Source organism: Chiloscyllium plagiosum, unplaced genomic scaffold (assembly GCF_037043375.1).
Source record: "Chiloscyllium plagiosum isolate Xiang-an unplaced genomic scaffold, Cpla_swu_hap1 HiC_scaffold_42, whole genome shotgun sequence".
Taxonomy (NCBI): domain Eukaryota; kingdom Metazoa; phylum Chordata; class Chondrichthyes; order Orectolobiformes; family Hemiscylliidae; genus Chiloscyllium; species Chiloscyllium plagiosum.
The window spans coordinates 31173349-31195522 of record NW_028270180.1 but is presented as its reverse complement, the minus strand read 5'-3'; the positions used below and the strand labels follow the sequence as shown (position 1 = coordinate 31195522).

Genomic DNA, 22174 nt, shown 5'->3' with positions numbered 1-22174 from the left:
GATCTATGTACATAGACCCCAAGATCCCTCTGTTCCTCCACCTGACTAAGAACCCTACCATTAACCCTGTATTCCGCATTCTTATTTGTTCTTCCAAAATGGACAACCTCACACTTGGCAGGGTTGAACTCCATCTGCCACTCCTCAGCCCAGCTCTGCATCATATCTAAGTCCCTCTGCAGCCCTCCTCACTGTCCATAACTCCACCTATCTTCGTATCATCTGCAAATTTACTGACCCACCCTTCGACTCCCTCATCTAAGTCATTAATAAAAATTACAAACAGCAGAGGACCCAGAACTGATCCCTGCGGAACTCCACTTGTAACTGGGCTCCAGGCTGAATATTTACCATCTACCACCACTCTCTGCCTTCGACCGGTTAGCCAGTTTTCTATCCAATTGGCCAAATTTCCCTCTATCCCATGCCTCCTGACTTTCCGCATAAGCCTACCATGGGGAACCTTATCAAATGCCTTACTAAAATCCATGTACACTACATCCACTGCTCTTCCCTCATCCACATGCTTGGTCACCTCCTCGAAGAATTCAATAAGACTTGTAAGGCAAGACCTACCCTTCACAAATCCGTGCTGGCTGTCCCTAATCAAGCAGTGTCTTTCCAGATACTCATAAATCCTATCCCTCAGTACCCTTTCCATTACTTTGCCTACCACAGAAGTAAGACTAACAGGCCTGTAATTCCCGGGGTTATCCCTATTCCCTTTTTTGAACAGGGGCACAACATTCGCTACTCTCCAGTCCCCTGGTACCACCCCCGTTGCCAGTGAAGACGAGAAGATCATTGCCAACGGTACTGCAATTTCCTCTCTTGCTTCCCACATAATCCTAGGATATATCCCGTCAGGCCCGGGGGACTTGTCTATCCTCAAGTTGTTCAAAATGTCCAACACATCTTCCTTCCTAACAGGTATCTCTTCTAGCTTACCAGTCCATTTCACACTCTCCTCTTCTACAATACGGTCCCTCTCGTTCGTAAATACTGAAGAGAAGTACTTGTTCAAGACCTCTCCTATCTCTTCCGACTCAATACACAGTCTCCCACTACTGTCCTTGATCGGACCTACCCTCGTTCTCGTCATTCTCAGGTTTCTCACATACGCATAAAATGCCTTGGGGTTATCCTTGATCCTATCCGCCAACGATTTTTCATGCCCTCTCTTAGCTCTCCTAATCCCTTTCTTCAGGTCCCTTCTGGCTATCCTGTATCCCTCCACTGCTCTGTCTGAATCCTGTTTCCTCAACCTTATGTAAGCCTCCTTCTTCCTCTTTACCAGACATTCAACCTCTCTCGTCAACCAAGGCTCCCTCACACGACCATTTCTTTCCTGCCTGATAGATACATACATATCATGGACACGTCGTATCTGCTCTTTGAAAAAGTTCCACCACATCCTTCCCTGACAGCCTATGCTCCCAACGTATGCTCCTCAAATCCTGCCTTACAGCATCGTAATTTCCCTTCCCCCAATTATAAAATCTACCTTGTTGTGCACACCTATCTCTCTCCATAACCAAGGTGAAAGTCACAGAATTGTGGTCACCATCACCAAAATGTTCACCCACTAACAAGCCCACCACTTGTCCCGGTTCATTACCGAGTACCAAATCCAATATGGCCTCCCCTCTGGTTGGACAATCTACATACTGCGTTAGAAAAGCTTCCTGGACATACTGCACAAACACCGCCCCATCCAATCTACTTGATCTAAAGAGCTTCCAATCAATATTTGGGAAGTTGAAGTCGCCCATGACTACGACCCTGTGGCTTCTGCACCTTTCCAAAATCTGTTTCCCAATCTGTTTCTCCACATCTCTGCTGCTATTGGGGGGGCCTATAGTAAACACCCAACAAGGTGACTGCACCTTTCCTATTTCTGACTTCAGCCCATACTACCTCCAGAGGCAGATCCCCTTCAAACTTCCTTTCTGCAGCCGTTATACCATTTCTAATTAGCAATGCCACCCCCCCCCTCCTTTTTTCCCACCCTCCCTAATCTTACTGAAACACCTGTAACCAAGAACCTCCAACAGCCATTCCTGTCCCACATCTATCCACGTTTCCGTGATGGCCACAACATCGTAGTCCCAGGTACCGATCCACGCCTTAAGTTCACCCACCTTTCTTTACCTTTCTTTATATGAAATTTTCCGTTCTCCTACACACGAGAGAGAAACTTAGACACCAACAATTCCCAATATCAAATCAGGCGCCTAGCAACACCAGCTCACTGCTTGTTCCTTTGGGCTTCCGTCTGAGATGTTAGGGCCCAACATCTCAGGCTACATTCCCTGGGCCATTACCACCTGCACTCATCCACAGACAAACATGAACCCAATCTCACAATACAAAAGGAAAATAATACTTTACAATCTACTGGAGTCTTTTTAAGGATATAACTAGTGGAGCTGATATGGATGTGGTTTCCTTGGACTTTCATAAGGCTTTCGATACAGTCCCACATAAGAGATTAACAGGCAGAATTAAAACACAAGGAATTAGCAGTAATGTACTGATATAGATACAAAAGGAATGAGCCAGGTCGTTTTCTGAGTGGCAAAAAATGACTTGTTGGGATACACAGGGATCAGTGTTTGGACCACAGCTATATACAATATATATTAATGATTTAGATTAGGAAACTAAATAAAGACAACACTAAGCACTCCCAGAGAGTGAACTGTGAGGAGGATGCAGAAATGATTCAGCGAGTTGAGTGATAGGGCAAATGATGTATAATGTGGATAAACAAGGTTACCTACTTTATCAGCAAAAATAGAAAAGGCAGATCATCCAAACAAATTGGGAAAGAGAGAAGTCCAACAAGATGTGGATGCCCTTATACACTGAACATCTGCTGAAAGCAAGCACGGTGAGATAGGTGGTGAAGGAAGCAAATGGTATGAGGGTTTGAGTAAAACAGCAGGGATATCTTGCTGCAAATGTACAGGGCCCTTGGTGGGACCACACCTGGAATATTTTGTGCATTTTCAGTCATCATCTCTGTTCTGGCTATGGAGGGAATGCAACAGAGATTCCTGGAATGGCCAGACAGATGGAGAGACTGGATCAATTAGGACCATAAAGCAATCTCTCAGAAACCTATAAGTTTCTGACCAGGTAAACACAGGAATGTTCCCAATGAACAGGGAGTCCAGAACTTGAACATCAACTTTTAAATTCTGAATGCGGAGGCGGTGTTCTTTGTAAACACGAGGTAAGGCAGCTTGTAATGGTTGCCAGCATCATTCTTCACCAATCAGACTTACAGTATATGTCAGCAACTCAACATGATAAACACACCATATTGTGCTTCAGACAAATGAGCATGTCTCTCAGACTAAGGGGACCAGCTCTCAGTCAAGAGGGGCTATCAGTCCCAGAGGAGGGCGAGGGTGTGTGTGTGTGCGCGCACGCGTGCATACATGCAATGCAGTACGATGGAACATGAAAATGGAAATGACAGTGTGCCAGCTGAGAAGTACATAATTGAGGTTTCCAGGCAGCATGAGGAATATGGAAGTTTTGGGGTGCAAAGTTACCAGGTAGCTGTCACACAGCTTGCCATGCGCAACCTCTGTGGCCTTTGGATCATAGATGTGGAATGAAAATGGAAAATGGCTGTCCGTACATACTGAGTGGGCAGATTAACTATGGGGTTATTTGTCTAAGCACATGGGGTTTACTTATGAGTGCTAGGAGGCCCACCAAGAAACAGACATTTTCCAAATATAAGTTGAAGACATCTATCATCATAGCACCCTGCCTGCAAAATGCATGCAGTGTCCACTTGTGGGTTGCAAAGCCTGGTTACGAGCAACCTTGACCAATTGAAGCAGGAATATTTACAGGTGATCTCAAAAAAGGGTTATCTACAGTCAACAATTCACAAGAAAACTCAAGGTCTCATTAACTGGACAAGAGCACAGATCTGATGTTCTCTCACCTTGAACTGCAAGTATTTGACAATATGCTCTATTATACAATGCTCCTTTAAAACAGAATTCTTCTAGACAAATGCATTCAGGCTTTTACCAACGTAATTGTGCTAGATCACGTCACCTCAAATTTCCCTGTGCTGTCAGTTTGCAGCTGTGTCAGTGATGAAGAATCCTCCCTGGGTACAGGGCATCAACAGCCCCATATGACGACCCAGATTTCAAAAGATTCTCATTCCATTAGCGTATGAATCATGTGATCATAGGTATATCATTGTAATGTGCCTGGTACCTTGGAAACAGCTATGATATTCATATGCTTGACAACTCTCCTGTTTTTGCTCCATACCAAGGGCTGAATGCCTTCCTTACAAGTATGAGCTACTCTTTGCAAACATGGCTAATGACTCATTTATTGTCACTGTTGAGCCCTACACACAAAACTTCCAGACACCAATGCATATGGCCTGTCTCCCAGCAGAACAAGTGCAAAGATGAAGGCAGAGTGGTAATAGCCAGAAGGGAGCAACACAGTGACATGAGACTCCATATGTCAAAGTCAAAAATGGGCAAGGAAACCACCTTCTACATCTGGTAATGTGCAATGAAACACTACTAACATGAACTTGTTTTTTTTTTAAAAGTGTAAAAACATAGAAGTTTCACATTCAGTTTAAGGGGGAAAATTGTAGATCTAGAAGAATTGCCTTAAAATTTATTGACGGCAGTGTTAAGGGTACGAAGATAGTTGTCCAAATTGCTGGAAAAATAGTTAAGACCATAGAGGGGCTTAAAGAGATATTTCATGACACTTCCAAATACATCTCATTGAGAATGAGAAACTCTATGAAAAGGATGCATCACCCATTCTTAATGCAGCAAGTATGGCTTCAAATTGAAAGAGTTGTGAAATATCTCAACGCTTTAGAAACAATAAAGAGTAGAAAAAAAAAGAGAAATTAGATGACAGAATGAGCCAGTCCTTCTCCTTTTGCTAATGAATTGTTCCAGATACATAAATGGTTTCTGATGGAAATAGGAAGAGGGAATGTTGAGATGTGAAGACCAGCCACTGACCTCACCAGATTTCATTTGGTACCATTTCTACACCTAAACATGGGGTTTAAATTACTTATTAATGAAGTAATGTATTTCATTGCTTAGCCAGACATTGTTTCCCCTCTCCGTATTTATTACACCAGTCATTAGCCAAATTGCCTTTGTAAGCTCTACTTTAGAAATCTTTGTAATGAAAGTTACCAATATATTTGATGCCATTAGGGACCACTTAAAAGCATCTGAAAATCTTCAATTTAATCTATCACTCCCTGTAAATAGCGCAACACCCTGCAATCTCTTTGCCAAGCTGAAGAGTCTAGGAACTTGCCCACATTATGTAAATGATGCTAACAACAAAATCAAGCAGATGCTAATAAAGAATCACTTATTTAAAATCCAATTGGGAAATCTACATGAAGTCACTTTACCAGAGCTCTGAAGGCCAGAACAGAAATCAAGTTTCTGGATGTAGGAAACCCAACCATTCCATTCTGGATCCTTTCTGGATCTTCATTCAAGGTTTTCAAAGACTGATTTCTAACATTATGAAACAAGTCATTAATCTGAAATGTTGTTTAGCTCTCTGCAGATGCTGCCTGATTTGGTCAGTGTTCTCAGTACTTTACTAGCACTTCAGTAACACAAAGAACTTCAGCAACAGCCAATGCACTGCAAAAGTGAGACTGGAAACTTCTGATGCTCATGCTTGGGCAATGATAGTCTGAGGACAGATTCCCCAGATAACCTTTAAAACCATAAAAAAAGATTGCTGTCAACTTTAATACAGCAACACACCCCAAAAAACGTTAAATTGCCAATTCAAATTAGGAGACATTGGAGAGAGGACCAAATTTTGGTCAGACAGAAGTTTCATCAAAGGAGCACAAGAAAGGTTCAAGAGAATGCCAGCACTTGGGATCTAAGAACTGAAAGTGCAGTCACCAAATGGTAGAGCACTTAAAACTGGGAATGCTCAACATCCTGAATTAGAATAGCGCAGAGATTACAGAAGGTTGTAGAAGCTATAAGCCAGACATAGACTTGGGGAAAATAAGGATTTTTAAATCAGGGTATTGCTGTATTAAAAAGCAATGTGGGCCAGTGAACACTTGACAAAAATTGCCCATAACTGGGAACAAAAAATGGTTCAGATTTATGGGTAATCATAGCAATTTCGATTTACTGAGAATCTCTCATTCCAGATTTATGAATCAATTACGGCAAAAAACCACCAGGTTCACATCGGGTGTTCCAGCATTATAGCGAAAAACCTTCCAACACAGCACCAGCAGAAAATCCCAAGCACCCTTGCAGCCAAATTATTACACATCACTCACACGGGAAAATTGTTGCTAAAATAGAAAGTAGGATTAAGAACTGAAGTGATCGAGAATACAAGTATGCTGCACACCAAGTAGATCTGAAGCTGTTCTTTAAGCATGGAAGACTTCCATCAATATGCAAACTCTTAACACACAAGAAATGTCTTTTAGCTTAAATTTAGTTTCAGGTTTTCTATGGAATCATTTTTGTCCTGTACTTAATTTGTTTTTGATCTAGTTATACTTTGACTGAAATAACTTTAGAAGTAATTTATCAAGGCGCCACAAAGCATGAAGTACATGTATGTTTACTGGCACTGAAGAGAACGCTCTTCTGAATTTTGAATCAACCATTCTCACAAAAAGCACTCAGCATACAGAATCTCTTTGCATATGTTGTAGTCAGAGGGACACTACTGCATGTCTCCCAGTAAGTGGTACAATATAAATCATACTCCATGTAAGTGCTGTATTTAATTGTTCCTTTACAGCTGAATACCTCAATGTAAACCAACAATGAAAGGCTTTGCATTCAGCTGATCTTTGATAAGCTCGTTAAGACAAATATGTCAGGGGAACAGCAGATAGTTATTAAAATAAATGTTAAAGCAACAAGTTTTTAAAAAGGTTAAGAACTCTGAATAGAAACATTTTTAATCATTTTATTTTCTTGAACAATGTATATATTTGCTAGCAAAACTTGGAGAAAGATGGCATACAACCTTTGATGGGTTTGGATGGTTTCCTGCCCACTGGAAAACAATTCTGCCATGAGACATCCAATAGCAAAATCACGATAAATGATTAGTTCAGCCTTCCCAGACAGGAATTATATTAGACCGTGCAAGTGGTAAAGTTGGCAAACATTAGTGCATTTGGCAACAAAAGTTCAAAGTGGTTAGAAAATGTAATTATAGAGCTTGAGCTCAAATCTCAAGTAAATGACGGATGGCTAGAGTTTTACATATTTTTGGAACAACCGAACAAGTAAAAGCTATGTGATGTTCGATTGAACAGAGTATGGTCAACTGCAAATACCATAAGTACAATCTGCACCTCTGTTGTATTTAACTAGTCCAAAAGAGTTAGCAATTTCAGGTGAAGTGTGAATGGGCTGTAGGTTACAGTTATTACAGACAACAGGCACTTTAACAGGAAAGGTGCTAATACAGATGATGACTTCAAAGCAAAAGCAAGAGATTCTGTGGCCAGAAGACAACTTTGAAGCAAACATTCCACAAATCCAAGGCTGTAAGATCTCAATTTGATCTATACAAAAAATGTATTGAACTACAGAATGGTTGCTGTGCATCCAAATTAAAAAAAAACAAATTGCTGAGTTACAATTTAATGCGATCCAGTGAATAATAACGTGTCAGCATAGGAGGAAAAACTAACAGATTACATAAGTGGAACAGTAAGCAACTGGCAGACACAGGAGACACTTAAGACACATTCATTCATCAACAGCCTCAGAAACTGCAATAAAGTAACTTTTAGAGTGTAAGAATCTTGCCAGAGTTGGATCTTTGAAAATGACCATTTGAAAAGAATTATTCCTGGAATTATTCTTAGAGATACCACTGACCAATACTTTCACAATCTACAAGTTGTTGATGCAGATGATGACCAGGATCAGAATTCTTTATTGATCAGTAGTTGGTGAGAAAAAGAACACTTCAGATCACAAAGACTAATATGTAATAGTGCAAACATCAGGCACACTAAATATGCAAACCATTCATTATTTTCCACATTTCCCTTCATACATACAGGCAGAAGCATGTGAAATTATTTCTATCCAAGTCATTGAAGCATTTCACATACAACATGGAATAAAAGCACTGCAACTATCCTATGTAACTCACTTTGAATAAAGGAATTAAAACTAAACGTATCAATTCATCTAAAAACACTGACACATCTGTTAAGTTGTAACATTTGGAATACATCCGCCTTAAGTAATTTAGTTAACTACGAATTCCAAGCCATGAGACACAATCTCCCCGAAGCAAGCGGAGATTCTTAGACATCATTCAAATAGAAGGACAAGAATCATAATTAGCAGCTGCAATTCTCTCTCCATTGTAACACTCTGAAAACAGTAAACTAACAATTTAAGTGACATCGCTCATTTAAATTTAAACAACAGCAATTAATTCACCAACGATAAGCATAAGGTCAGTTTTCCCACAAGGAAGAGAAAACCATCATTGGAAGGGTAGAATGCAAACAAGTTTGATTTAGGTTTGGACAGCATTGGCATAAATCTGTTATAACAAACCCTTGAATAATACAAGATGAAAAACGGCAAACAAGATTGTGGTGCTTCAGAAGGGTGTGCGCACAGAATCTCTTTGTAGTACAGATTAAATAAAGGAGGAAAAAAACAACTCAATTATCATAGAAGACACGTTTAAAATGATGCTAATTGAAAACAAAACTGGAATGGATAAACAAATGACCCAAGACAGGAACCTAGCCTTGGAACTGAAAGCATTATTTTGAATGAAAATCTCAACTTCAAAGTGGATAACCTGTAAAGTTTTAAAGGTTCACTAACTGTGGGTCCAAGATTCAAAACAGGCACAAAGATAGACTGACTGAAGGGAGCCAAAACCTGGTAGAAAACCCATCACGAGGACAAAGTGTACAGATCCTAAATATGGTGCAAGTAGCACTATAGCCGTATTTCAAAAAAGAAACTTCCTAAATTCGCGAAAAACAAGGCCGATGACTGGCTATGATTTTGTTAGAAATCACACAACACCAGGTTACAGTCCAACAGGTTTATTTGAAATCCCAAGCTTTCAAAACACAGCTCCTTCGTCAAGTGACCTGAAGGAGCAGCGGTCCAAAAGCTTGGGATTTCAAATAAAGCTGTTGGACTATAACTGGCATTGTGTGACTTCTGATCTTGTCCACCCCAGTCCAACACAAACAACTCCGACATCATGGCTAATATTTTGTTACAAGAGTTGTTATTGATTCAAAATTCCAAATTTAAAAATGCATGAGAAGCAGATCTCCTATTTGTCAAAACAGACAATAAAACATATCATCTTGTGAGGGAACATCATTGCACACAGATCAAAAACTCATTCTGATCAGGTCAGCAAGCAGAGCCTTGAGAAACAAACTATTGTTGTTCACGTGATATTGGTTTGTCACCTTAAAGCTGACAGTTAATCATACGACAGATTGTAATGGGATGTGCACTTTGAAACTGTAGCAGTACATGCAGTGATTTATGTTCACATTGATTCCATTATCTTAATGGAAGATTTCTTGCTTCAGATGTGAACAAGCTCTTTGCTATGTAGCAAAGTAATGAGAATAAGTTCTACTAATTTTTCTACCCCACTATCATTGAACTGAAAGCATTTCCTTACATACCAAATGCATCCATAAATAATGTCAAAAAGTTTTATTGTTATAATAAAAAAACACCCAACTGCTCAAGTCCATAACTAGAATAAGTAGTCTTACAGTCACTACCAAGATCAGGCTCTTGAAATTGCCTAGATGAAAGCAGTTTTACATTAGGATAGATTCCCATTCTGTTTTACCCACAAAGCATGAAAGACGTTCACTATACATTTCTCAATTTGCTGTTTCCTGAAGAACCCACAGCTTGTAACATTCTCCAAAGAGACATTAGGCAGTGTCTGAAATGGTTTGGCAGAACATCACGTTCAGTTTGTACCAGTAGAGCCAAAACCACCTGCACCGCGTTCAGTTTCATCTAGACTCTGCAAAATGACAAAAAGGGTGAAAAAGGTTACATTTTAGCCAGAAAATAAAACCACAATAGGAAATGTTTGTTTAATATATTAAGTCACCTTCAACTCCTCAAGTTCTGGATAGCAGATGCGTTCACAAATCAGTTGAGCTATTCTGTCGCCCTTTTTAACTACCGAAATATAAATGCGAAAAAGAAAAAAGTGAAACGATTAGGATCTCCCCCAAAAATGATTAAAGAAACAAAGTCTTAGCCATTTAGTTCCCCTGCATTCACTTCCACATAAAACAATGCAGCTCAAATCTGAACATTTTGTCTTAGAATGCAGCCCACGTAGATTTAAAAACAGATACCATACAGAAAGTGAACAAACAAACTTCAAAGCTGCCCACAGTTTATTAGAAAACATAACTACCGTTAACATTCCTTATATTTATAAGGAGTTAGATAGTGGGTTACTCTCACTGAGAAAGGAAATTAATTCCACTACTGCTGCCTTACAGCAAACAAATAGATAGAGTGAAAGCTGAAATACAAAGTCTACAATACAGCTTAATCTGTTTAGTTTCTGGTAATATTCATTGCAACTGAATACATCTCGTCCAAACATCGTTTCGTAAGACATTCAACAAATTCCCTCTTAAGAACACAATGATTCATTCTCGATCAATTTGAGATGCCAACTGTCCTTTGGTACGGAGAAGCCATTCGTCATGTATCAGCAATTCAAATTTGACAAGCAGCTTGACTGTGGCGTGTTGCCTAATTCTCACCCAAGGCCCAAATGTGGAGAAGCTAAAAAGCTTCCAAGAGCAATTTCACCCGATGCTACCAGCACCCCACACCCCATAACTCATACTTGATGGCCAGTTGATGAAAAATCTCCAATTTAATCCCAGGCACTGCCAAAAATAATTCATCTGGGCTCTCTGGAACAAATTATGTTTTTAAAAACAGGTGGAAATAGTCATTAGTTGATGGCTTAATACTACTCAAAAGTACAATAGTCTGGCAGCTCAAAATAACTGCCAGAACCTCATCTGTTATTTGTTTCGCTACATTGTGGATTTTGACGTGGAATTTTGTCCATCTAAGAGACATTTACATAACCACTGATAATTGCAGACAGTTACGATTCAGAACAATTGATACTGGTTAACGATATTGCATGGGTTAGAGATTTCAGAAACATGAACAGCAATGATTGGGCAAGATAAAATGAAACAAGTATGAGAATAAATACCTAAATTCTTTCTGGGGAAGGTGGGACCTCTATAAACAGGATGGTCTACACCTGAACCTGAGGGGCACCAGTATCCTTGGGGGGAGGTTTGCTAGTGCTCTTGGGGGCGGGGTTTAAACTAACTCTGCAGGGGCATGGGAACCTAGACTGTAGCTTTAGGGTGCAGGACCTGGAGTGTAGGGAGGTTAGGAACATGGCATCAATCTCAAAGGAGGGTGCCTGTAAACAGGAAAGTGGTTTGAAGGGTGTATACTTCAATGCAAGAAGTATACGAAATAAGGTAGGTGAACTTGCAGCGTGGGTTGGTACCTGGGACTTCGATGTTGTGGCTATTACGGAGACATGGGTAGAACAGGGACAGGATTGGCTGTTGCAGGTTCCAGGGTTTAAATGTTTTAGTAGGGTCAGAGGTGGGGGTAAAAGAGGGGGAGGTGTGGCATTGCTTGTCAAAGATAGTATTACAGCGGTGGAAAGGACGATGGGTGAAGACTCGCCATCTGAGGTAGTTTGGGCTGAGGTTAGGAATAGGAAAGGTGAGGTCACCCTGTTAGGAGTTTTCTACAGGCCTCCTAATAGTCCTAGAGATGTAGAAGAAAGGATTGCGAGAATGATTCAGGAGAAGAGTGAAAGTAATAGGGTGGTTGTTATGGGGGACTTTAACTTTCCTGATATCGATTGGGAAAGCTATACCTCGAGTTCGTTATATGGGTCGGTGTTTGTCCAATGTGTGCAGGAGGGTTTCCTGACACAATATGTAGATAGGCCAACAAGAGGTGAGGCCATACTGGATTTGGTTCTGGGTAACAAACCAGGCCAGGTGTTAGAATTGGAGGTAGGTGAGCACTTTGGGGACAGTGACCACAATTCGGTGACTTTTACTCTAGTGATGGAGAGGGATGAGTGTGCACTGCAGGGCAAGAGTTATAGCTGGGGGCAGGGAAATTATGATGTGGTGAGGCACGACCTAGGATGCATGGCTTGGAAAAGTAGGCTTCAAGGCATGGGCACAATTGATATGTGGAGCTTGTTCAAGGAGCAACTATTGAATGTCCTTGATAAGTATGTACCTGTGAGGCAAGGAGGAAAAGGTCGTGTGAGGGAGCCGTGGTTTAATAAGGAATTGGAATCCCTTGTTAAATGGAAGAGGGCGGCCTATGTAAAGATGAGGCGTGAAGGTTCAATTGGGGCGATTGAGAGTTATAAGGTAGCCAGGAAGGACCTAAAGAGAGAGCTAAGAGCAGCAAGGAGGGGACATGAAAAGTCCTTAGTTGGTAGGATTAGGGAAAACCCTAAGGCTTTCTATCGGTATGTCAGGAATAAAAGAATGACTAGGGTAGGAATAGGTCCAGTCAAGGATAGTAGTGGGAAGTTGCGTGTGGAGGCTGAAGAGATTGGGAAGACACTGAATGAATATTTTTCGTCAGTATTCATTCAGGAACAGGACATTGTTGTCGATGTGAATATTGAGTCACAATTAAGTAGAATGGATGGCTTTGAGGTATGCAGAGAAGAGGTGTTGGAAATTCTGGAAAGGGTGAAAATAGATAAGTCCCCTGGGCCTGATGGCATTTATCCTAGGATTCTCTGGGAAGCAAGGGAGGAGATTGCAGAGCCATTGGCATTGATTTTTATGTCCTCATTGTCTACAGGAATAGTGCCAGTAGACTGGAGGATAGCAAATGTGGTTCCCTTGTTCAAGAAGGGGAGTAGGGATAACCCGAGTAACTATAGGCCGGTGAGTCTCACTTCTGTTGTGGGCAAAGTCTTAGAGAGAATTGTAAGGGATAGGATTTATGAACATCTGGATAGGAATAATGTGATCAAGGATAGTCAGCATGGTTTTGTGAAGGGTAGGTCGTGCCTCACAAACCTTATTGAATTCTTTGAGAAGGTGACTAAGGAGGTAGATGAGGGTAAAGCGGTAGATGTGGTGTATATGGATTTTAGTAAGGCGTTTGATAAGGTTCCCCATGGTAGGCTACTGCAAAAAATACGGAGGTATGGCATTGAGGGTGAGTTGGAGGTTTGGATTAGGAATTGGCTGGCTGGAAGAAGACAGAGGGTAGTAGTTGATGGTAAAGGTCCATCTTGGAGTGCAGTTACTTGCAGTGTTCCGCAAGGATCTGTTTTGGGACCACTGCTGTTTGTCATTTTTATAAATGACCTGGAGGAGGGGTTAGAAGGTTGGGTGAGCAAGTTTGCGGATGATACGAAAGTCGGTGGAGTTGTTGACAGTGAGGAAGGATGTGTCAGGTTACAGCGGGATATAGATAAGTTGCAGAACTGGGCAGAAAGGTGGAAAATGGAGTTCAATGTAGCTAAGTGTGAGGTGATTCACTTTGGTAAGAGTAACAAAAAGACGGGGTATTGGGCTAATGGTCGTATACTTGGTAGTGTGGATGAGCAGAGGGATCCTGGTGTCCATGTACACAGATCTCTGAAAGTTGCCACCCAGGTAAATAGTGCAGTGAAGAAGGCACATGGCGTATTGGCTTTTATTGGTAGAGGAATTGAGTTCCGGAACCCTGAGGTCATGTTGCAGTTGTATAAGACTCTGGTGCGGCCGCATCTGGAGTATTGTGTGCAGTTTTGGTCGCCATACTATAGGAAGGATGTGGAGGCACTGGAACGGGTGCAGAGGTGGTTTACCAGGATGTTGCCTGGTATGGTAGGAAGATCGTATGAGGAAAGGCTGAGGCACTTGGGGCTGTTTTCATTGGAGAAAAGAAGGTTTAGGGGTGACTTGATGGAGGTGTACAAGATGATTAGGGGTTTAGATAGGGTTGACCATGAGAACATTTTTCCACTTATGGAGTCAGCTATTACGAGGGGGCATAGCTTTAATTTAAGGGGTGGTACGTATAGGACAGATGTTATGGGTAGATTCTTTACTCAGCGAGTCGTGAGTTCATGGAATGCCCTGCCAGTAGCAGTGGTGGACTCTCCCTCTTTATGGGCATTTAAGCAGGCATTGGATAGGCATATGGAGGATAGTGGGCTAGTGTAGGTTAGGTGGGCTTGGATCGGCGCAATATCGAGGGCCAAAGGGCCTGTACTGCGCTGTATTTTTCTATGTTCTATTACATTTAAGACTTTTTACATTTCCCCAAATGATTTTCATACCAACCTGATCAAATAATCTGATAGCATATTTCATGTAATTATTAAAAATCTCAATGAAATTCCATAATCAGCAATCACAGAATAAATGCATTGCCCTCTGCAGTTCTGCACTTTAATACTCATATTTTTTACATGGAAAAATGAGAGGAGTTTACAAGTCTTTATAAAATATGCAATGCTCTACATCGTAACAAAAGTGAGTGAAACTTACCCTCAAAGTCTTCCTTTCCAAAGTTGAAGAGGACTACACCAACATTTCCTCTGTAATCCTCATCAATAACACCAGCTGAGAAACAAAGGGAATAATCTTTAAGAAAGATCCTTAAACAGAAAGGTTTGGGTGGGAAATATTTAGCCAATGTGGAAATCACTAGGCAAGATCATTCACATATATAAGAGACAATGCCTTGCATCCGTTTAATGCTTTGAAGGTACACTTTCCATAAAAGCATGAGCATTTGGAAAAATTTGAAAGGTCAATGATACAGCAGGGATTGGACGTCAAGCCCAAGACTCTGACCTGCAGTGCTAGACACCACTGCCAGGAAGAGTGCCCCATCAGTATCCACTTTACAAACCTGCTTAAGAACTTTACGTATTGCAATTACCACTGAAAAGCTACATAGAATGGAGGTGGAGTGGACAATTCAGATCTTCCTCAGATAAGGACACAGTCTTCTAGAGGTATGGTCCCACCAAGACCATCCTGGCTCCTGTACTCAAATGCCACTAATACGAAGGCAAACATACCATTTGTCTCCTTCACCTGCAAACTTACTTTCAGCCAAGTCTTATTGTACCTTCTCCCTTTCCCAATCTATTTTCGTAGACTACATAGATATGGCTTACAATTCCTTAAAAATGGAAAATTAATGGGCAGCAAAAACAACAATGGTGTAGGAGGCCACTCAGCCCATCAACATATGCACTGCTCTCCAAATGAGCCTTTCACAGGAGTATCCCTTGTCTTCTCCCCATAACCATGTCCTTTTATAAGTCCAACTCCCTTGCAAATGTCTTGATTGAACCTGCTTCACCAAACACTCAACGAAAGTCCATTCCAGATACTAACTACTCGACTTATGAGAAAGTGTTTCCTTATTGATTCTGTGCATTTTCCCAATCATTTTAAATCTGTGCCTTCTCTCGATCTTTTCACAAGTGGGAACAGTTTGCCTTCATTTACTCTATCCAGACCCCCCTCAATTTTGAATGTCAGATCTTCTCCCAGCATTCTCTTCCAACAAAAAACAAGCAGTCCTAATTTCTCCAATCTATCTTCATAACTGAAATTCTTCATCCCTGGAACCATTACCAAATCATTTCTGCACTCACCCAAATGCCAGAGGTGGAGAGCTATGATTACATGCAACATTTCAGCCAAAACCAAAATTAGTTTCTTCTACAAGTTTAAAGTAACCTGCTCGCTTATGTAGTTTATTACTGGGGGGGCTGTAAACACTAAGCTTTACAGTGTCAATCTTTATGACTGCCTTTAAATAACTTATCCACCCACACACCCAGATTTCTCTGCTCTTGTACAAACTTTACATAGTTGCATGTCTTTCCCATCTCTATCCTCCCCTGAACCTTCTCTTTGTGAATTTTAAATAACTGCTCTACTAATTAGAAGATATAAATTAACACAATTGAACCGCTCTCTCGCAGGGTGGGTGGGCCCCTTGTGTGTTAGAGCTACTGTCCCTGACCCTGGACTAGAAGGGCCTGAGTTCAAGTTCTACTTGCTCCAGAGGTGTGCAATAACATCTCGGAATAAAGTTTGTTGGAAAAATAGGTTAATTTTTTTTTTACAAAATCTCAGGGTATGGACACTGTCAAACATTCCAAGTTGGTCTTGGTGCTGGTGGGCCTTTTTCCTGAATGACCAGTCGGTGTCTAAATACTTGAACGATTCTGGTCAGTAGAGTTCCAGGATTTTGACCCAGCAATAAAGGAACAATGTGTTCAAGTCCAACTGTTGGCAGGAAATTGGACATTCCAAACCAACACTGTAATGTGAAGGAGCCGGTTATTCTAAAGCACTGCAGCTCCACCACCTGGTGGAATCAGTCATTATTTTTACTAGGATTAAGTTGGCGACAAGGTAATTGCAAAATGACAGACAAAAGACTAGAATGAGACTAGTCTGGCAGATGTACAACATTCAGCCTATTGCACCAGGTGTCAGGTGTTTAACAAAGCTGCCTAATTCATACTAATCCCCCATACACTTGCTTTCAGTTCTGCAGCTTTGTACATTTCAAAGAAATTGGCTGAATACTTTGAAAAGTTACAGAATCAGTTTGCATTGTTCAATTAGGCAGAGCATTAGAGATCACCACTCACTGTAAGATAAGTAGTATTCCAGTTTTTTTTTTGCCAGTCACCCTACATTCAGCTGCCTGGACCCCAATATCTCCCGACACCTCACCATCCCCCTCTACTTCACTTTCATCCTTCAGGGAGCTCACCTCATTTGTCCAGATTAAACTCCATCTGCCATTTTTCTGCCCATGTCTCCAACTGATATATATCCCACTGCATTATCCGCAACTGTACCAATCTTTGCATTGCCTGCAAACTTCATTAGACCAGTTACACAACCTCCAAATCATTTATGTAGAACACAAAAGCAGAGGTCCCAGCACTGATTCCTATGGAATAGCACTAATCATAACCCTCCATTCTGAAAAGCATCCTTTCACTGCTACCTTCTGTCTCCTATGATTAAGCCAGTTTTGTATCCATCTTGCCAGCTCACCCCGATACCATGTGACTTCAACTTTTGCACAGTCTCATGACAGACCTTGTCAAAAGACTTTACTTAAGTCCATGTAGACAACAATCACTTGACCCTCAATCAGCTTTGTCACCTCCTCAAAAATAACTAAGTTAGTGAGGCACGATCTCCCCTGCACAAAGCCATGCTGTTTATCACTAGTAAGTCCATTTGTTTCTAAATGCTTATAGATGTTGCCCTGGAAATCTTTTCCAATAATTGCCCCAACACTGACGTGAGGCTCACAGGCCTGTAATTTCCTGGATTATTCCTGCTACCCATCTTAAAAACAATGGACGGACATTGGCTATTCTCCAATCCTCTGGGACCTCACCTGTGGCCAAAGAGGATACAAAGATCCTGTCAATGCTCCAATTTGTTCACTTGCCTCCCTCAATATTCTGGGATAGATTTCTTTGGAACCCAAAGGTGTATCTACCTCAATAGTCTTTAAGACAAACAACACCTCTTCCTTATTAATAGGTTGAGGGATAAGGTTCTGAAAGCAGATTTTAATGAGTTAAGGAAAGTAAAAGGCAGGACCACATGAGCAATAATCTCTCGATCACTTCTAATGTTACATTTCTGAAAGGACAAAAACAAACAAATTGATTGATTAAACTGGTATAGAGGGAGGCCACCAAGCTCCTTGGCAGCACGGAGGCTCAGTGGTTAGCGCTGCTGCCTCGGGCAACTATCTGTGTGGTGTTTGCACATTCATCCTGCGTCTGAATGGGTTTCCTCCCACAATCCAAAGATGGGCAGGTTAGGTCAATTAGCCAATGCTAAATTGCCCATAATTCTCAGGGATATGTTGGTTAGGTGCATTAGTCAGGGGTAAAATGTAGAGTAATAGGGCAGGGGAATGGGTCTGGATGGGATACTCTGAAGAGGGTTGGTGTGGACTTGCTGGGCTGAAGGGCCTGTTTCCACACTGTAGGGATTCTATGATTCTGAGGCATTGGGACTGGTTCTGGGACAGATGAGACAAGTACAAGTTGGGCAGTTTAGATCTCAACAGGACAAGGGCTTGAAATCCTCACAGGACATTTGCTACTGCCATTGGAGATGGTTTAACTGAGTTTAGATTTAGATTTTGTCAGGTGTACTCCAGTACATAAGTACAGTAAAAAGTGTAAAATGACACCACACAGCACCATCTTAGTACAAAGGTATCTAGGTACTAAAACTGGAGAGAAAAAGTAAATTAAAAACTTAATTACAGACCATCATAGGACAAGTAGAAAACTAAAGAAATCAGTTAAAAATTCGACAGTCTTTCTTGAGTACTTAGCCATAATGGGTCCCTGCTTAGCTGCTTGTTCTCGACACCACCACTGCAAATACCAGGGATCCTCCCACACTGTTCCTGCATTGGGCTGCACTCCAAATGAAGTCCACGCTTTGGACCCAATGAAGCCACAATGCTGTTGCCACTGCTGCTGGACCCAGGCAGGATCTGTTCACAGCCTCTAATCACAGGGCATGCGCTAGGACATGCTCTTTCTGCCGAGCTGTCTCAGGCTGCAATTCCTGACCTTGCTGTCAGCCGACCTGGTTCATGCTGTCAGAACTCTCTGCGCTGCACAGACTCATGCAAGGTAAATAAAAAAGGTAAGTAAAAGTAAAAGAAAAAGTAAAAAGTAGAAGCGATGGAGCAGAGGTCAAGGCAAGAGCCCACACTGTGCTCCTACTCGGCTGCCCTCTTTGATTGATTTGTCAGGTGGTGGGAACTGGAGGGTAACCCAAGTTGGAAAAAGAACAGCTGCGAGGGAGACCAGAAGACAGAAGAAACAAAGCTGAGGATCCAGTATGTTTTGAATGCTGAATGATGTCAGAGACACAAAGCTTAAGGCCTACCTGAATGTAAGTGCAATCACAAGACAGAAGATCGAAAAGCTCAGAGAGGTAAATGGGTAGGATCTAACTGGCATTACAGAATCTTGACCGCATGGTGACCAGCACTGGGTACTGAATATTCAAGGATATTTAACATTTAGGATGGACAGACACTGAGGAAAAGGAAATCTGTGTGACTGATCGTAATAGAGGATCAGTACATGAGGAAGGATCTTAAATCATAAGTTCAGTGTATGGAATTTGATTGGATGGAATGAAAATTACAAGGGGCAGCATTGTTTCGCCACTAAATAGCAGTGGTGGTGTGGTGTATGGTATTATCTGCCTGGATAGCAGAGTTATGAGTGATGCAATCTGCCAATAACTTGCTCTTCCATTTAGTTTGGGACCCGCTAGAGCTACTTAGCTCAATCCTGGTTGAAAAGATTGGACAGAGGACCTGAATTTTCGAGGGAAGTAAGGGTGACTCTCCACCACTAGTCAGACTATAACGAACACCATGAACAGTTTTGGATCCCTTATCTAAGGAATGATATACAGCTAGCATTGGAGACAGTCATAGAACGTTCGTTAGGCTGTTTTTGGGGGCAATTCAGGAGACACAGTAGAAATTCACCCCAAGGAAGAAGGGACATACTAAGGAGAGAATGAGGAAACCGTGGCTGACAAGGTAGGTCAGGGACACCATAAAAGCAAAAGACAAAACATGGCAAAAATTACTGGGAAGCCTTTAAAACCCAATATAGGGCAACTGGAAAAGCAATTGGGGGAAAGAGGGCAAACTAACTAGCAATATAAAAGATCACAAGAGTTCATTTTTACATATAAAAGCGAAGAGACAAGACTGGATGTTGGACAACTAAGAAATGAGACAGAAGTAGTAATGGGGATAAATGAAATGGTAGGAAAGGATAATGGGTACTTTGTATCAGCTGAAGGGTCTCAAGATGGATAAATCATCTGAACCGAATGGACTGCACCTTACGGCTCTGATGAAGATTGCAGAAACATTAGTGGTGATATCTGAAGCACGACTGAGTCAGAGAGGCCCTACAGGACTGAAAAATGGTTAATTTAAGAACCCTATTTAAAAAGGAAGGCAAAACAAAATCAAATCGGCCAGTTAGACAGACCTCAGTCATTAATAAGACTTTAGAGTTTACTATTAAGGGAGGTCACGGAGTAGTTAGACTTTGTGGCAAAATAGGCTGAATCAGCATGGTTCCATCAAGGGTTCATACTTGACAAATCTATTCAAATTCTTTGAGGTAGTAATGAGCAACTTAGACAAAGCAGAGTGACGTGATCTATTTGGATTTCAAAGAGGTCTCTGACAAGGTGAGGCACAGTAGACTGATAAATAAGTCAAGAGCCCATGATTTTAGGGCCGTGGATGGAGGATTGGCTGATGGACAGAAGGCAGCGAGTAAGGACCATAAGACATAGGAGTGGAAGTAAGGCCATTCGGCCCATTGGGTCCACTCCGCCATTCAATCATGGCTGATGCGCATTTCAGCTCCACTTACCAGCGTTCTCCCCGTAGCCCTTAATTCCTCTAGACAACAAGAATCTATCAATCTTGGCCTTGAAGACATTTAGCGTCCCGGCTTCCACTGCACTCCGTGACAATGAATTCCACAGGCCCACCACTCTCTGGCTAAAGAAATGTCTCCGCATTTCTGTTCTGAAATGACCCCCTCTAATTCTAAGGCTGTGTCCATGGGTCCTAGTCTCCTCGTCTAACGGAAACAATTTCCTAGCATCCACCTTTTCCAAGCCATGTAAGGAGAAAGGGGTCTTCTTCAAGATGGCAGCCGGTGACTGGTAGAGTTCTGCAGGGGTCAGTGTTGGACTATTCATGTTATACAGTAACCATTTGGATCAAGGAAATGAGGGCAATGTTGCTCGGTTTGCAGGTGACAAAAATAGGTGGAGGGACAGTAGTATTAAAGAAGCATGGAAGTTGCAAAAGGACTTAGACATACCTAAGAAGCAACATTTTCCACAGCAGGTGGTGTATGGAATGAGCTGCCAGAGGAAGTGGTGGAGGCTAGCACAACTGCAATATTTAAAAGACAGTTGGATCGGTATATGAATAGGAAGGGTTTGGAGGGACTCGGGTCAGGTGCTGGCAGGTGGATCTAGATTGGGTTGGGATATCTGGTCAGCATTGACCGAAGGGTCTATTTCCATGCTGTACATCTCTGTAACTCTATCCTAGGCAAATGGGCCAAGCACCTGCAGATGGAATACAATGTGAGAAAATGTGAGGTTACTCATTTTAGTAGGAAGGAGGAAACATAGTAAGCATTGACTATTTTCTAAATGGGGCAAGAGTTCAGAAATCCGAAGGACAAACGGGACTTGGGATGTCCTAGTTCAGGATTCTTAAGGTCAGTATGCAGGTTCCGTTTGCTGTTAGGAAGTCAAGTGCAAGGTTAGCATTCATTTTAAGAGGGCTAGCATGCAAAAGCAGAGATATACTGTTGAGGCTGTATAAGGACCAGTCAGATCCACATTTGGAATACTGAAAATAGAACCAAGTCCCTTATTAAGGAAGGATATGCTGGCCTTGGAAGGTTTCCAGAGTTTTACAATGATCCCAAACATGAATGGCTTTGCCAATGTCGAGAAGCCTGGTCTGTACTCAATAGAGTTTAGGAGGATGAGCAGGGGGTTTCTTTGAAACTTACAATACTGAGAAGTCTGGATAGAGTGGACGTGGAGACATTTCCACTGGTAGGAGAGACGAGGATCCTAGAACACAGCCTCAGAGTGAAGGAACAACTCTTTAGAACTGAGATGAGGAGAACGTAAAGGGGTAAATGTACGGGAATGGGTGGGTTACGCTTCGGCGGGTCGGTGTGGACTTGTTGGGCCGAAGGGCCTGTTTCCACACTAAGTAACCTAATCTAATCTAAACGTTTTCAACCAGAGGATAGTTAATCTGTGGAACTCTGCCACAGAAGGCTGTGATGGCCAAATCATTGAGTGCATTTAAGACAGATAGGTAGGTTCTTAATTGGTAAGTGTATCAAATGTTACTGGGAGAAGACAGGAGAATGGGATTGAGGAAAAATAATTGAT

At 41.7% G+C, this 22174-nt stretch overlaps 1 protein-coding gene across 2 annotated transcripts in view; it reads right to left on the bottom strand.

The window, feature by feature from the left end:
* Positions 1-6986: 6986 nt before the first annotated feature.
* The window catches only part of dut (deoxyuridine triphosphatase), a 39300-nt gene continuing 24112 nt past the window's right edge, over positions 6987-22174 (bottom strand). For both annotated transcript variants that reach the window (XM_043680178.2, XM_043680180.2), the window contains exons 5-7: positions 14660-14734; positions 10183-10253; positions 6987-10092 (exon numbers count right to left, since the gene is read on the bottom strand). In XM_043680178.2, coding sequence (XP_043536113.2) covers positions 10036-10092; positions 10183-10253; positions 14660-14734 — 203 coding nt within the window. In that variant the 3' untranslated portion in view covers positions 6987-10035. The remainder of the gene's footprint in view (positions 10093-10182; positions 10254-14659; positions 14735-22174) is intronic.